Raw genomic sequence first — 18236 nt, 5'->3', positions numbered from 1 at the left:
TAAGTTCCTTGTATAAAATGGTGTAGTATTTCTGTATAACCTATGTACATCCTCCTGTATACTTTTAATCACCTCTAGATTACTTACAATAGCAAGTAGAATGTAAATGCTATTTAGATAGTTGTAAATGCTATGCAAATAGTGGCTAGCACACAGAAAATTCAGTTTTTTCTTTTGGGAACTTTCTGGATTATTTTTTTCCAAATGTTTTCAGTCTGCAGTTGATTGAACCTAGGAATGTGGAACTAGGTAGATACATAGGACTGGCTCATCTCACTCTCCAGCAAGGAACTAGTGATCACTCCAAGGCAAAAGGAAATATGGCTGTGCCAGTTTTACTGAGAGACATCATGTTGGTCTATAATGTAGTTCCCTCCACAGAGATCATCAGTGGTAGTTTAGAGGACTAGATGTGATTTTCAGTAAAGACAAATATCGTACTTGATGGCCACAGTTCAGAGAACCCAAGAAGTAATGAAGAGAAGATAGAGGAGTCTGGCATGATTAGTACTAGGGGGAAGCTTTATGCTTTGACTTTTATTTCTGTTTTAAGTCAGGGCTTAGACAATTATTTGAGAGGATAAAAGCGGTGTTTTTCAAGATTAGAGCTAACAGAAAAAATGGACTTGGTTGGAGCATCTGTGAGACCTTTGTTCAACATAAAGTTAAATAACTGGGACCAGGATTGTAGATGAGCGCTAGGCAAGGAATAAGCTCAGCCAAGATGCATGCTCCTCAGGGCTGAGGCACTAACCAAAACGAGACCAGCAGAGGAAAGAAGTCTAGACCAAAGCTGAGTCAGAAGAGGAAGTTAATAGCGCTCAGAATACCGCATGGAATGCAATCGCAAATTTATCTTTCTGCCCTTCTGTTTCTTTAATTATTTAAGTAGATAGCTACCCACAAGTGCATGTCTGCCAGAGACTGTTACTAATCTGTTCCTTAGTTGGAGGAATGTGACTAGCCGTAGGGCAGCAGTGGGCCAGCAAACATTCCATCAACTTCAATAATGTTCCTGTTTATACAAGTCTATGATAAAATAATTGCTACCAGTAATGCATAATCTGCTTACACAGGTCTTCTCAATCAGTGCTCCCCACAATACCACTGTGAAGGTAAATTTTGCATTTTCCATATGAGATAATCAAGGTTCATAGAGGTTGCAAAATATTTCCTGGTGGAGTAACTAGGCTCTTATGTTCTTCCAATGACTAAGTCCTTGCCTGCTACCCCACTTCAGTGTGTGGTCCTTACCTTTCTCCCTGGTCCTCTGGCTTCTGTCTTGTTCTTTTTAGGTGTTATTTCAGAGATAATGAAGCAGAGATCATAAAAACCATAGCTTGCTTAATGTCTCATCTCTCCAGTGTCAAGGCCTAGTCACTTGACCTTCCATGTTTCGGTCTTCCCTGCTACATGCCAGGGTTGGCTCTAGGGGAGTAGAGAAGAGTAAGATTTATTTCTCATTTTTTGGAAACCTATATTCTAGCAGGGACTTCCATGTAAACAAACAGAATGCGGTTTTACAGGGGTTATGGCAGAAGACTTAGAACAACTGTTCTCCAATGTTTTTCTGCCCCCGTTCAATCAAAAAGTAGGATATCCTTCTCTCAGTAACAAATATTTAATTTTAACCCACAGCTGCTGAGAAGCCCGACTGAAAAGCGGGAGGCATGATCTTCCCCCCTTCTTCCTCCTCTCACTCCCCAGCCCCTTCCACTGAGCATCCTGATGTTGAGGTCACAGTCAAGTAGAGTTGGTTGAGATGGGGAGGATGTACTTACATCTACCCTATGGACTGATGAGCATTATGTTCAAGTTTCATTTGAGAGGTCAGTAGGTGTTAGCTTATGCCACTCAGCAAGGAGGCCAGTACCCACAGAGGAAATAGCAGAGTAAACACAGACAAGTAGGGAACAGTGTGATGCCTCTGAGGATCTACAAGGAGTTCAAGATGACTGGAACAAGTAAGTATAGGGAGAAGTCGAAAGAGATGAGACTGGAGGAGACATCGTACCTTACTGGGATGTACAGGGATTTGTTCTTTGTAGGCACTTGTAGGTATAAGGCATATTGAGTATTAAAAAAAAGACATCTTCAAATTTGTGTTCTAGAAAAATCACTCCGTTGGCAATGTAAAAAATGGGCTGCAAAAATTCTAAGATTAGTTAAGATAGGAAAGCCTGGACTAGGGCACTGTCAATGGGAGAGTTCAAGAGGGAGACAGCTGAATTGTTTTATCAATTCTACAATGCACATTTTTATACTTTATAACAAATGGAGATGCATTTTAATAACTGATGGTGTCTTAAAAACATTAGTAGCCAAGCAGCAGTTGTAAGAGTTTACAAGCCTGCATGCTTGTAAACTTAGTTAAAAGTGCCCTGGGAAAGTGTAATCATTTTATTGTTATTGCTAGTGGTATGGCTGGACAATTGCAATCTCTTAATACTTCAGTTTAGAAAAGCAATGATGATTGGAGGAAGGATCAGAGTCTCGTTTGTCTCTTTTGATGCTTTTGGTAAGGTTGAGAGCCCATCATCACTGAAATCTGCAGCAGAACTATCTGCTTCTGGGAATACAAGAGACAGTAATGGAGCACTGTTTCCCATAATGCCCGATCACTGTTGCTCTTGATGGCTTAAAAGACAGTAATTTGGAAAAAGTCCCAGACAGTGACAATTCTGGGTTGCAGAGTAATTCTGAAAGGTTGAATTTTGAATGAGAAGTTTAAGGAATAACAATTTGTTTTGCTTATATTTTCCTTTTCATATATAGAACAATGTGCATGACATATGACAGTAATCTATGCCATAGACAAAGTCACTTAAAGAGTGCCCTTTCAATTAGTATAAAATTTAAATTCTAATTGCTAAGAAAGCATGGTGTCAGATTAATTTGATTTTTTCACAATGATGTATAAAATAATGCTTTATCTTATGATAGATGGTGCCTTAGTTTTGATGAGATAAAGAATCAAAAAATCATTAGGAATTGGTGATTAATTGGCTGTGAGGAATGAGTCATCAATTACACAAACATAAATAACTCATTCGGTGTTGACAGTAATGGAAATCTTTTCCAGAAGGTGAAAAAAAATGAAAAAAAAAATATTAGGATATAACATATCCTAATGTGCTGCAGGGGAATAATTAAAGTATATAATGATCATCAAGAAAAGTGTGTTAAAATGTATGTAAAATAGATCATGTTAAGCAAAAAAGCAATATAGATCATTGTATGTTTATCACCATTAAGTAATGAAATAAATACAAAGAGTTGTTTTTAAAAGGCTGAGAGCACAGCTGTATTAGAGGAGAGGGAGTTCATATGATTTATTGTTAACCTTTACATTGCCTTAATATTCCATAATGCTAAAAAAAGATTAATTATATAGCCCTGCCCAATAAATGCCTTGGAAACATAGAAATAAACAGAAGCACTATAATTTGTTTTTTCAGGCCTGTAGTCTTCAATTAATTTAACAACTCCTTTGGATATAAACAGAGTCTACCAATTTTCTGATTTCTAATGGAAATCAGCAAGTCTCTGAATATTACCAATTAAGCATCAAGCATCCACGTGCGGAAGTAGCACATCTTTGTCCCGTAATCAGAAAGTACTACTTTCGGGAAACCTGCTCAATTGTTTTCATGCAGTACTCTCCCTGTGCCTTCTCAGAGTTCTTTTTCAATCCGTAGAGACTCTGTATGTTATCAGATCAATTTTGGATTAAAAATAATTACTAGGTACTTAGTAAAAATCAGCTTTACCTCTTCTACCTGTGTATCAGATTTCTTAAAAATTACAGAATGCTGTATATATCTTTTAGACAATATGTGTTTTTTTCTGTAACAAGATAATTAATCCAAGTCAAGGTATATAGCCATATACTTTTATACTCAGATGTTATTAAACTCAGTAAACTTCTTTTAGTATAATTATGCAGAGAACTAAGGAATAAAACCATGAAAAATATGAAGACTTTTTAATACAACAAATGTTGGATTAGAACACATCTCAGTTTAGCCTGTAAGATTATATCCATTGTCAATTATATGTGATCATTGACGTTCCAGATATTTCTGTAGATCTCCTGATACTTTTATCTCATTTGTAACTCCTGTAGTCTAAAGGTCTCCTTTTTCCTTGGGAGAACACTTGAATAGCTGGAGAGGAACCACTTGGGAAGGATTGGGACTATCTTATACAGTAATACAGTGTTTCTAATTCAAAGATAATACCCTTAGAATACATTTTTAAAATTCAAATACTAGCAGCACCTTTACTAGGACAGGCCTCTGATTTCCTCCTACCAAAAAAAAAAATACATTAGTTATTAAGAACATGAGGTTTGAGGCAAGACACTCCTGCAATAGAAATCAAGCTCTGCCAGATATTTCTAGGCCTGGGGAAATTGTTCAGTTTACGGTTTATTAAAGGTAAAATGGGATTAATGGGAAACCTCAACTCATATTATTGTTGTAAATGTGGAATAATGTAATCATATAAGCAGTAGAGTGTGGTAAGACAAATCCTGGCAGTGCTAACTCTGACTTAGATAATGACCTTTGGGATGATTCTGAACTATTCTATGCTTCCATTTCCTCACTTATAAAGTGAGAGACATAATTGTAGTTATACCTTATTGGATTTTTTGAGAATAAAATGAGGTAATGCTTGTAAAGACTGTCTATGATGGATAGCATTCTCTCTGGCTCCTGGTAAGCGCCACATAAATATTAGCTAGAATTAGCTAGTTTGCTTACTACAGTTAAAGATGGCTTAATCCAATCAGCTATACCAGAAAGGGTTGAAATCAAACAGCTTCTTCCCTAGAATTAGACTTCCCTTCAGAATTACTTGTCTGCTGTTGCCTGTGTTGATGACTCCCTGTGACCTCCAGATCATCAAGCCTGGCTCATTTCTTTAACGGATATCCATGAACTTGACCTCTTGCCTATAAGGCAATAATTTACTTACCTACTGTTCTTTCTAGGCTTCACCATTTTTTTGTTATCTAATCGCTCCCAGATCTCTCCTGGTTAGGAAGTCTCTCAGTAAATATTACGAAGATATTTGTGTAGAGCTTCACAGTATTCACCAAGCACTTCTCTATTCATGAGGTGAGGCTATTAGGGCAGGTTTATTTATTTATTTATTTTTTAAGATTCAGGTTTGAAATAAAAGTTTTATTATTACTTGATGGATAAGCTCATTAAAGTATACATTTATACAAACTTCTTATAGTAATGATGAAAACGTAAAATTATAAGGAAACACAACCTGATAAAAAACATTTTGGGGACTATCTGTGAAGGTTAAGGGAACATTTTTATTGCATTGCAATTTAAAAATAAAGGTTTAATGAAAGTAAATGACAAACTCAGAGGGCACAGAGATGCATTTTGGATCCATGTCTTCTAACTTGGGTTCAAGTTTGGCCTGAGTTCTTGGATATCTCTGTTCTGACGAGAGAAGCATAAGGGTGAAGTGTGAGGTTCAGGAACATATATATGTGTAATTGATTCCTGAATTTGTGAAAATATGAGGTTGCTCAAAATTCTAGGCTGACTTGGGAAGTTAAGTTCCACAAGAAGGAAAACATAAAGAAAATAAATAATTTGTTATTGATAGGAAGAAAACACATAACTCATTTATATAACACTTGGCAGTTTATAAATAATTTTCTCAACCATTATCACAATTGAATGTGTTTCTTTACAGAGTTATTAAAGTAACTTCAAAACACTTGGAGGCAGTTAGTATGGTTGCTATGTAATGTGGTGGAAAGACATTTATTGAGGTACATTTTATGCCATTATTATCCTGTTCACAGAGGAGAGAAAGTAGAAACTGCTTGAAATCAGAGCCTTAGACTGGAGCAAATGAAACTGGAAAAATCCTTTTAGGAAGCCGCTCACATAATCCTTTTCCCATATATTTGATGTTTGGGATGTGGGAGGGTCAAGGCAGGGAGAAGGCAAGAATATGGAAATAGGATAGGAGGGAAGAAAGACGTCACACTGAGAGAGCAGTAGTCTTTCTGAAGGTGAGTGTTGCAAAGAAAACAAAATATTCACTGCCCTTTCCTCCTCCTATACTCTGCAGTTTCTTGCAGTTCATAAGGAGATGCTGCCAATGATTCTTTTGTGATTGCAGTTCTTCATCTCTGACTGTCACCGTGACTATCACAGCCCTTAACCTACAGAGTGTCAATTGGCATTATTCTAGAAAACGATGGAAGCTGTATTAACTCCTTTTTCACAGGTTCAGTGGTGGACTACTTAAGTGTCATCTCCCCCTACCACACACTGTCTCCCCTTCCATCTTTTATTCCTTCCCCCTCTTCTTTCTTTCCTCTTCCTTGATCTCTGCCCCACAATTACTCGTGTCCTGTATTCTATGATCTACAGGTAACTTTTAGTTCAGGTGTGTGACCTTAAGTATATTCTGTTCGTCACTGACATCTTTCTTACCCGTGTGCAGTGGTTTTAATATTTCACATTTATTACTGCATTTGGTCCTCATTTTCAGACATGTAGTTTATGGCATTATTACTATTTATTACCATCTTATCTTTATTAATATTTTGCTTTTAATATTTTGTATGAGTTGTATGATGCATCTTTGTAATTTGTCCAAGATCACCAAATTGGTACAACTGGAAGTATTTGAATTAAGACTGGCTTCTAAGAGAGATCCAATAAGACAAAGGTTTCCCTTTGTTAAATTAAGCAGCAGAAATGAAGAAACAATCTGTGTCAGTGAAAACTGGACAGTAAAATGCTGATAACCTATTTTTGGCTGTTGTAGCCTATTCCAGTGGCAGAGCTGCCCATCTAAACCCAACAGTATGAATTGTGGTGTTTCTGGTGCAAAAGCTGACTCTCAGCTAGAGGTTAGCAGGGGTTTTGCAGTTCAAGTGAGCGGAAGGAGTAGCTGTCATCAATGACGTTAGCCCCTTTTTGGTTGTATAAAAAGACTAGCTTTAATGCAATAAAAAATCAAATTCAGGGCTTCCCTGGTGGTGCAGTGGTTGAGAGTCTGCCTGCCGATGCAGGGGACACGGGTTCGTGCTCCGGTCCGAGAGGATCCCACATGCCGCGGAGCGGCTGGGCCCGTGAGCCATGGCCGCTGAGCCTGTGCGTCCGGAGCCTGTGCTCCGCAACGGGAGAGGCCACAACAGTGAGAAGCCAGCGTACCGCAAAAAAAAATCCCCAATTCAATCTATTAAACTTATTTTAATAAGTATTAATGTTAATATATTTTAAAATTAGTTTAAATTGCAAAGACGGCACATGCTTATTATAAAAACATTGGACATTAACAGATTTATAACATAGGGAGAGTCTTCTCTTTTTCTATCACCCAGTTTCTCTCACTCAACAGAGGTAACTATGGTTTACCAATTTGGTGAATATATTTCTAGAAATGTTCTGTGTATATATAAATGCACATACAAATGTGGGACCATACGAAACATAATATGCAAACTTGCTTTCTGAACATACTATAAGTATTTTTTCATATATACACATATATATTTACCTTATTCACTTTAACGATTGCATCCTTCCCATTGTATAATATACTGTAATTCATTCAGTCGGTATACTGTTGTTGAATATTTAGGTGACCTAGCTTTTGTTGTTAACTACAAAAAAAAAGTTGCAGTGAACATTCTTGTATAACAAATTATTATAATCTTGTGCATTTATCTTTAGATACTTCAGATAAGTGGAAATTCTGGTATTGGAATAATCACTAATATTTTAGATGTGTCTCTGAATCCTTGAGATGCCACTTTGGAGTTCAATCTGTGAAGATGCAATATACACAAAACATAGTATCTTTACAATAAAAGTAATTTTTTTTTTTACCATTGCAGACAGACCAAACTTTCAGCAAAACTGGTTTGGTTCTGTTTTTCCTGGAGGTGCAGAGTTCCATATACCTAACAGTTTCAGTTGTCCTCTCTGTGGTACAGTAAAACAATGTGTCAAATCAGGCCATCTATAAAGTTTCAAAGTATGGAACTATCTAAGAAGGCAAGAGATCACTATGTGTGGTAGTGTCCTTTTTGGTACCTCAATAATGGTCCTTGAGTCTTGGATCTTTGCTGCTGTCTGAACCAGCATGATAATCCTTCAACCTTTTTTCACAGCCTTTTTACTACAAAGAGTGGAATTTTTCTTATAAAGAGTCAGTTAACCATTAAAATCATTCCTTTGTGCCCTCTTTCAGAGCCGGTTGGGGACTTTATGGTATTGATAGTATGCCAGATCTCCGAAGGAAAAAAACTCTGCCTATTGTACGAGATGTGGTGAGTCACTCCTGTTTAATTCATTTTGACTGCATACGTTGTCTTTATCTTTATTAGATGTCATACTGTCCTTCTCATTAAATGCCTAGCCTGTAAATATTTCATAGAATAACACACAGCAGAAGCTGGATGCTACCAAGTGTTATATTTATTATTTCTTTAAAATCTCTTAGATGGAGGAAATAACTCTAACCTTTTGACAGCTCTTAATATTAGTTGAAATTACAAATTGAGTTAAAATGGCCCTATAATTGAGCAGAAAGAAATCACACAGCATGCAAAGTGGGCTGCTGCACCTGGGCTTTGGTGACCACAAGTTTACTTTGCAGTTGAAGGCTATATTTGACAGTCTTCATCTTAACCCAGTAAACTGCTTTATGAAGCATGCAGATAATATTAATCACTTCCTTATTCTCATATATTAAGATCAAGTCTAACCAAATTAATAAGCTGTTCCACTCTCCAGAGAAAACCATGGCTTCCAAGTCATTAAAACCTTTATTAGCCCTGAACATAACTCTGAATGACAAACTCTCCTATAGGAAATAGGCTGGGGACTGCTTAGAGATGCAAAGAATTGATAATAGTCTGTATTAAATTCTAAAAACAAATAGCCCATCAACATGAAAAAGAAATGTTTTCTATCATTCACAATGTTTTCATGTTTTGCTGGAGGCTCATTCTTAATAGTTTATTATATTAAAATATATTTTCCCTCAGAGAAACTGAAGTTTTCCTTTTAGCAACAACGTGCACAATTTCTTGATACCAGTCATTTTCAATTTTGCTATGAAAACCTTCATCTGAAGGTCATCACTTTAGTTTTAAATTAGGAAAGACAAAATCTTGCCTGGAAAAATCTTTCGCTGGAAAGCATGATATGTCTGTACAATTAGCTCAGATTCCTGCCATTATAGTGTGACATTATTTTTAAGTGTTAGGCTTATTTAACATTATTACACTCTTTTCTCACCTGTCATATGTCTAATTATTTATATTTTGTTTTCTCTGTCACTTGGACACTTCAGGCCATGGTAAGTGACTTTCATTTTATTTAATTAATACTTGGCAGTCTTTTCAAATGTACACTGCTCTTATTCATGGGATCAAAGAGAGCAAGATGGGGAAATAAAAAGAGACATATTCGAATAAGAAGTTTGGGTTCTCCAAGGTTTAACATCTAGTTCAATTCTGAAAGACAGACCAATTTACATAAACAACAGGTACAAATGCAGACTAAAATAAAATAAAAACATAACTTTAGGGACAGTAGTTGTCCGAGATGGAAGATCATCTTTGGAGGTAAGTGCTGTATAAGTTTACGTGGTAGGAGTGGAGATGGTAGGAGTTTACAAGTGAGGAGTGAGTCACCTGCTCACTTAGGACTGTACTCAACCTAACTGGGCACACTGGCTTTGTAGCTCCAAGGAGATATATTTCTGACCAGATCTCTTATTCCACTGTGACTTCCCTTTGTTCTTAATGGGAGAGAAGATTTAATATTCCCACATAGCACTCCTGATTTCCAGAGTTCTCTATAGCACCATCGGGTATATTATATTGTATATGTTTCAGGTGGGAGCAGCATAATGGTTCTATTTTACAGGGGAAACTAAAGGGATGTGACTCTTATTTAAAATCACCTAAGTTACCAACATTGAGTGAAGAAAACAAGTCTAATGATGATTCTCAGTTGGCAAAATGGACCCTTGGAAGAAAATATTCTGGCCAGATGTGGAAGCATATTTCAGGGAACTATGGACAACTCAAGAATCATCTAGTACCAGTCGTGATTCAGGGCTATCAGACAGATCAGCTGCCTCTGTATCAATGGTTATGTTTTATGAAGGAATGTGATTATGATTGTCTTGGGGAAAAACAATGTCTTAGAAGCCTCTTGCTAGCCTAGAAAACTTGGGCTTCAGGCCTGCCTTGCTGGGCCTCAGTTTTATCATCTGTAAAATGTAGAGCCTAGGTTTGATGATCTAAAGGGACTTTTTCAGCTCTAATGTCCTATGATTCCACATTCTGGATGAACTGGCTGACTACTGAAAATGGTAGGTCCCTATTGACTAAAGTGTCAGTAGCGATAGTCTGTACTTTTACACTTTCACCTTCTGCTGAGTAATAGGTACATAGCAGTCACCTCATAATTCTGTGTTTTTTTGGTTCTATTTTAAGACCCTGGCTGCCCGGAAATCTGGACTCTCCCTGGCTATGGTGATTAGGACATCTCTAAATAATGAGGAATTGGTAGGTGCAGAGTCAGTTACTAACTATGCATTGATCGTGGTCTGGGGAAAAGCATTCTGCCTGGGCTGCTTGTTTGTTGTGTTCATTCCAGAGTTCTAGGAATCATTGGGAACGTGGGGAAAGTCTGACCCTAAACAAAGTTTCTCAGGTCCTCAGCTGCACGATCGTACAAATTATCCTGTGCTGCTCAAATACGCATGCACCTTCCCATCTTTACAAATGCCATTTCATCCTAACACAGTTTGTCACTGTCCACCTAAAAAATCCTGCTAAGTTTTTACATAGTTCACGTTTTGCTTCCTTTTGGAGGCTTTCCCAAACACCCTCCTCCCCTTCTGGCTCAATTATTAGTTTCTTCCACTGGGCTTTTCTAGCATTTAATCATGACCTCCATAGTATAGTATGGTGTAGCATGGTTAAGAGTGAAGGCTGCTTGGGGTGAGTCCCATCTGTGCCACTAAATTAGCATTGTTATGTCTGATAAGTTATGTAACTTCTCTGAGCCTGAGTTCTTTCATGTGTATAGTGAGGTGATAATAATACAGAAGATTAAGGGAGTGGATGAATATTTAACACGCTTACACGGCCTAGGGTACAGTAAACAATAAATACAAGCTGGTATTCTTATTATTTTTGTTACTACAGTTTGATTATCTTGCATAAGGCTTTCCTTTTAGACTCCATGAAGGTAGCACTATATCCTGTTAGTTGTTCTTGTTAAACATTTTCATCCCTATTGCTTAGTACACTGTCTGACGTAAGATAGAAGCTTTGTCAATTCTTGTTGAATGAAAGAACCAGCATGATTAAAAGGTACAAGTAGGGTCAGGGATTCTTGAATTTTGTTCATTAGAATCACCTGGGGGAGCTTTAAAACATACTTATGTCTGAGTCTCACTCCCATGATTCTGATTTAATTGGCTTCACATATAGTCTGGATAGAAGAGGTTTTTTTGTTTTGTTTTGGTTTGTTTAAACTTCCAGGTGATTCCAATGAGCAGTGGGTGTTGTGCCATGGTAACTGCATCCTGCACAGCCACTCTGCTGGGGCTGTTTTAAAAAAAAATAATTAATTAATTTTTATGGCTGCGTCGGGTCTTAGTTGCGGCACTTGGGATCTTCGTTGAGGCACGCAGGATCTTTCGTTGTGGTGCATGGGCTTCTCTCTAGTTGTGGTGTTCGGATTTTCTCTTCTCTAGTTGTGGCACACGGGCTTAGTTGCCCTGCAGCATGTGGGGTCTTAGTTCCCTGAGCAGGAATCGAACCCATGTCCCCTTCATTGCAAGGCAGATTCTTTACCACTGGACCACCAGGAAAGTCCCTCTGCTGGGGCTTTTATCCAATACAATTTATCTGTGCCCTCCTTTATTGCAACTAGGTACTCTACCTCCCCCAATTTTAGAGACTTTGTCATTCTTAGAGAATAAAAATGTGGCCACTATTATTACTTGTTTTAAATTTCTATACACTTGCCATTTAAACACCATTATTTATATTTTTCATTCTCTTCTTCCTGTCATTGTCATTTTCCACCCAAAGCCAACCTTTCCTAGGTGTCTATCAGCAAGCTGCCCTCCCCAACCCAGTCAGCCCTTAAGTACTACATCAGCAATAGTACATGTCCCTTTGGATATCTGGGTGCTATAGCAAGTTCAGAACATTTTTTATTGTGCCGTAGGATTTTTAAAATATGGCTGCTTTCCCAGGGGCTTCTTCTTATCTACTGGGTTTATGATGCCATGTAATATTTTCACGATAGTTTGGTTACGAGAGAAAGTAAACATTCTCTGGTATATGAGAAAGCTTCATATTGCTTGCTGAATCTCAAAGTATCCAGTCTTTTGCTTTTGAGGAAATAATCAAGATGGAAGGTTTTTATTGATAGACTCCTAGACTGTTCCTTTCTTATATTTTAAAATTTGCTATTTGGTTTAACACACAAATACTCATTCCTATGAAAAGTGAAGAGGAAAGCGACAGAAATGAGAGGAATGCTACTACATTTTCTGAGGCTCTGACAGAGACCACACCCTCACTTCATAGTTAAATTAGCTATTGATCTATTGTTCCTTTACTTAAACATATCATTTTGCTTCTTTAGTTTCAGAAGACCTATGTAGAAGATATTTCTGTGTGGGTGTTGAGTGGATGAACAGAGTCCATCATCAGCTCCCTCTAAAACTCATAGAGCCCGTATTCCTGGGGCTCATGTCTCAAAAAGCAAATGAAATATGACTTCTGTACAACAGGCATATTAAATGCCACTCTTGACAAGCTGTCACATTAAGTCATTACATGGGCAACTAACATAAATGCTGGAGCAAATACTTTCCACTTCCCAGTTCGTGAGTCCCAGGCACCCTCAATGTGAAGCATGAAATATTTGCCTTTACATGAAGAAAAAAGGCTTGGCCATGTGGAAAATGGTAGCCCTTCTATTTGAATTAAAGAGATGTGCGGTAAAACGCTCAGTCATCTCTTCCAAGGAAGGAAAGGGCTATAAAGTCTGATGCAAGATGACAGTGGGTCAGCCAGCACCACCTCCACTGACACACTGTTGGCAGTGAGCAAAGTATTGCCAGGCGCCCCGTCCATCACCAATTCCTAGTCACCACAAGGAGCTACTGGGACTGATTGGGAATCTCCGTCTAATCAGCCCTTAAGTACTACAGCTTTGAAATATTCCCATCTGGTTTGATAACACCAGACAGGATAACAGTCTAGTATCCATATACCACAACAATAATCCGCCTGGCACTGCACTGCTCAGCTTTGTGCTTGCTTTCTCAGGGGTAGTTTCCTAGGTTTAGAGCCAAGAGTAGCACAGTCACAGTAAATCCATTCACTATTTCCACAAATATTAATTGACTGTCTTTTGTGTTTCAGGCAGTGTTTCAGATTTTGGAAATAAGGCAGAGAACAACTCATTTAAAAATCCCTGCTGTCATGATGCTTATAGTGAGAGAGGAGCTGAGATACTATGTTCTGTACCCACTGTTGCTATAGTTCATAATGGAAGCTTTTAGTAGTCAGGGGTATTTAGACTAAGACAGGCTTAGATGATGGTTATGAGAAACTCAGGTAGAGTGAGGAATCCAAATCACCAAGGCTAAAAGAGATTCTAGAACACTGTTTGTTCTATCTGGGTTGGTGTCCATGTTTAGGAGGCTGGCCTAAGGCCAGGCTTATAGGGAGTGTCAGTTCTCATAAAGGGTTGATTTGTCTAGGAGGATAGAGGTCCTTCTTCCAATAACAGGATTCAGGCCAAAGAAAAGGGACTGGCAAGAACTAGGTGTGGGGATAAACAGGATATCAGAGCTGGGTCCTATTCCTAGCATGACCTAGAAAGAAACATGGAAGGAGGAAGCAGGTCAGAACACCTTTCTGGGGCCTGGGGTTCAATCTGGAAGTTGCAGGCTCAGTTCACCCAGGGATTCCGGACTCCCGCTCAGGAACAGGAATCCTTTCATACCACGTGAACAAGTATTGAAGTGATGTGGCCTGAATTTGAATCTCAGCTCCACCTCCTACTGCCTTTGAGAACTCATTTCTTATCAATATGCTTTGTCTCCCTGAGACTTGTTTATCTCATCGTTAAAGTAATGTAATAATACTTATCTCACAATGAGGGAGAATTAAAGAAATGTCTTGCCAGGCACAGCAGTGGCAGGGCAGTGGAACAGGGTCTTAGGATGAAGTATCCAGAGTACCTGCTAAGCCCAGTGCCTCCCTGTCACCTTTGCAACTGAGGGGCAGATTGCAGGGAGTACTGACAGGGGAGTCATCAGCAATGACACCAAATATACAGGTTATCTCTTGTTTACAAGTAGTATTGCTATTGGGGCTGCTTCTTTCCTTCTTCAAGAGAAGGAAATCATGGTCCTTGGCTTGAGAAGCATGTTGGTCCAAGTCCACCATTTACTAGCTGAGGGAACTTACGCAAGTTACTGAAATTTTCTTGACATCAGTTTTCTCATATGTTTGCTAATTATGTAAGATTTTTGCACCTGTATTCATTAGTAAAATGGCCTATGGTTTACCATGTCTTTGAACAATTGTGGCATCAAGAATAAACGAATTTTATAAAATAAGTAGGGAAGCTTTCCTTTTCCACTTCTCTAGGGTGATATGCATAAAGTAAGTGTTGCTAACCTTGAAAGACTGACAAAACTTGCCTTTAAAACCGTCTTGCACATTTTTTTGTTTTTGATTTTTTAGGGTGGTTTTATGACTACTAAATCAATTTATGTAGTATAACAATTCTATCCATGTTATTTAAACATTTGTTCTTGAGTCAATTTTAATCATTTATATTTTTTCCAGAAAGTTATCCTTTTTTCTAAATTTGCAAACTTAATACCGTCAAATTGTTCATATAATTGTATCATTTATAAAAGCTTGTGCTGTTTTCATCTTATTATTTATTTGTATTTTTTTCCTCTCTTTTATAGAGTCAGTACTGCAAGAGATTCTCTGGCATTTGTTTTGTTGACTCCATATTTTGTTTCTTTGTTTCATATTTCATTTATTTCTGCTCTTACTCATCTTCTACTTTTTATATTTTCCCTGAAGCTATTTTTCTAACTTACTAAGTTGAATATGTAGTTTGTTAATTTTTATTGTTGCTATTAACTAGTGCATACACACAAAATAATATCTACAACATAAATGAAGGGAGTAAATAACAGTACAAACACCTTATATCCATCATTCAGCTTTAAAAAGAGAATATTTCCATCCCTTGTGTATTCCTTCTTCATTTTCTTCCTCCTTCTAAACTTCAAAGATTTCGTGTCTATCATTTTGTTGCTTCTGTTTATATTTTTACCACACTTGTATAACCTAATTTTCTTTTTGTCTTTTCTATCAAATGCATTTTAAACTATTCATTTTCCTCTCAGCACACTTTAGCTGCATCATACAAGTTTTGATATATAGTGCTTTTATTGTTGTTGAGATAGAATTATTTCATAAATTGTCCAGTGATTAATATTTTGACTCATCAGTTATTTAGAAAGTGTATTCATTAATCTTCCAAACATAAGGGCTTTATTTTTGTTACTGTATCGTGTTCAGAGGACGTGGACTGTATTTTCAGTCTTTAGTATTTAATTGAAAATTGCTTTGTGGCTTAGTACATGATCAGCACTGTAGATATCCCATATGAGCTTTTTCTGTTCAGTACATAAATTTTGGGACTTCTATATCCCTGATAAATTGTTTCTTTCAACTTTTGGTAGCAATCCTGTTAATTTCTTACATGTTTTTTCCTTAAACATATTCTATGTGATATTAATACAGCTCACTGAAGTAATTAGGTTAATATCTTCCTTGATAGAACCTTTTCTGGCCCTTTCTTTAAATCTTAATGTGTTTTATGCATATCTCATAAAAACAGATAGCTTAGTTTTAAAATTCAATCTCAGAATTTGTCTTTTTATGGTTGGATTCAGTTTACATTTATTATAATAAATTTGAGCTTAGTTCTCTTATTTTTTTATTTTTTTGTGGTATGCGGGCCTCTCCCTGTTGTGGCCTCTCCCGTTGCGGAGCACAGGCTCCGGATGCGCAGGCTCAGCGGCCATGGCTCACGGGCCCAGCCGCTCCGCGGCATGTGGGATCTTCCCAGACCGGGGCACGAACCTGTGTCCCCTGCACCGGCAGGCGGACTCTCAACCACTGCGCCACCAGGGAAGCCCAGTTCTCTTATTTTTAAATGTTTAATTAAAATACTTTTCAAATTTTAAAGTTGATCAGTAATTCTGTCCTGAAAAAATATATAAAGATCTGAAAATGCTTAGTCTCTGATTACTACCCTCAATGCCCACATTAGGTAGAAGTCAAGTCTAAATGTCCTATCTGAAAATGGTCTGAAAACCCAAAGATCCAAGCCCATGGAGTTTAACTGGATCCCAAACATACTTCTTAGGTTTCCACAGAATCTGCTTTTTTAAATCTGTCATTAAGTCCCATTTATTTATTTATGTATTTAGGTGCCTGGGGAATCTTTCTTTGCAGCCCTTCTACAAAGTAAAATGTTTTTTTCCCAACACTTACCTAGTGGGCTATATCAACTTCATTTGCCAGGTTTCCAGATCAGTTTTCCAATAAACAAAATGAATATACTAATATTTCTAGAGGATTTGGAGGGGCATCAAATGAGATAACAGATAGACAGCACTTCAGCCATTTTGGATGCATAAATATTAGTTATTATTTTTATGATTGTCTACTTTCACTACACAGCTTTACATAGCTACACGATTGACTTTCTTGGTTTTACAAGAGAACAATAGAATGGGTTCCCTTTAAGAGGGAGGGTCACCCCTTTCCCTCTCTTCCTTTTATAATATCCTAACCCTTCTTCCTGTTCTTTCATGGCCTCTGTCAGAAGATTTATAAGAACTCAGTCTCTGCCCCGACTGGTAAGAATTAGACTTTCCAGATTAAAATGCCTAAAGTTTCTCCCAGTGGAGAAATTCAAATTATTTTGGCCGCTTATATTTAATAAGTTACTCATCTCATACCACCTTCTTTATTTGTATATATATATATATTTTCATTGAAAGTTTGAATTGGAGAAAAAGTGATACTTATATAGTACATGACAAATTTACCCTAATTTGTTATCAGATCAAGTTCCATGTCATGTATTGGCATGGAACCATATTGTACTTCAGACTGTATATACTATATTGTCCTCTCCTTAAATTATTGAACCATCTATTTTATCACTGTTCTACCTTCTTTATTTGGACTCAGTCCATAAGTTACTTAGGTCACTGGTAATTAGTACCTGTTATAAAACAATATAAGTAAAAACAAATTACTTACAGTCTTCCATGTATAGGCACATAACTTTTAGTCTCTGTTAGCACTTTCTGTGACAAAAAATTATACCCAAGTAATTTTAGCTTCTACAGTTAGTCTTATGTAATGATTAGTCTAATGAGTAAATCAGTCATGAAATTATGTCTGTTTTTATACTCAGGAACTTATTCTACCATTGTTCTGTCCTCATGCTTATGACCAATTTCAAAGGTCACATTGTACCTAATCTTTGCTCTGCAAATCTTTCTGATGCTTTTGTCCAGAAATAGCAAAATGATACTTAGAGGACAGTAAGTAGATTTCTAAAATCATGCATCAACTATGTGAAATATGCTTGAAAAAAAGAAGCATACTTTTTTCCTGGAATTATCTAAATGTGATTGTTTTCAAGTATAGGAAAGAGATGGTTTATGTAGTCCTATGAGGGAAGCCCACAGGATGCAGAGAAAAATAGAACTTCATTAGTTAAGTTGCTGGTTAACATAGGAGAGGGAAAAGGAGAAAAGGTATGTGGCAAATGGAGACAGTCAGGCTTTGTTCCTGTTATAAGTGTTAACAGTTTGTAGATTGGAATTTTGGTGGTCCGAAGACAATGGTAATTGTTCCCTGAAGGAGGCTTGATTGCTTTATTTCTCGGACTCATTTTAATTTCCCCATGTAGTTATCAATAGAAAAGGCAATTCATTCCCTGTCCTAATTGTTCAAAAAGTGATATATTAGGGCAACTCACTTTAAATTCCAGTTTCTCAGAGCAGGAGTTTTTAACAAAATCTATGTCTAAAATATGAGCATCCTCCTCTTTGGAGTCCAAAGGTTGTACTTGGCTACT

General features: G+C 37.3%; 1 protein-coding gene across 1 annotated transcript in view; it reads left to right on the top strand.

Moving 5' to 3' along the window:
* The window catches only part of UNC13C (unc-13 homolog C), a 576706-nt gene that overhangs the window by 176323 nt on the left and 382147 nt on the right, over positions 1 to 18236 (top strand). Inside the window, exons 4-6 of the mRNA XM_060294236.1 lie at positions 8245 to 8323; positions 9352 to 9357; positions 10505 to 10576. Of these exons, the coding sequence (XP_060150219.1) occupies positions 8245 to 8323; positions 9352 to 9357; positions 10505 to 10576 (157 nt within the window). The remainder of the gene's footprint in view (positions 1 to 8244; positions 8324 to 9351; positions 9358 to 10504; positions 10577 to 18236) is intronic.

The sequence above is a fragment of the Globicephala melas genome, chromosome 2 (assembly GCF_963455315.2).
Source record: "Globicephala melas chromosome 2, mGloMel1.2, whole genome shotgun sequence".
NCBI lineage: Eukaryota > Metazoa > Chordata > Mammalia > Artiodactyla > Delphinidae > Globicephala > Globicephala melas.
The sequence above is the reverse complement of the archived record's forward strand: the minus strand, read 5'-3'. Positions and strand labels throughout refer to the sequence as shown.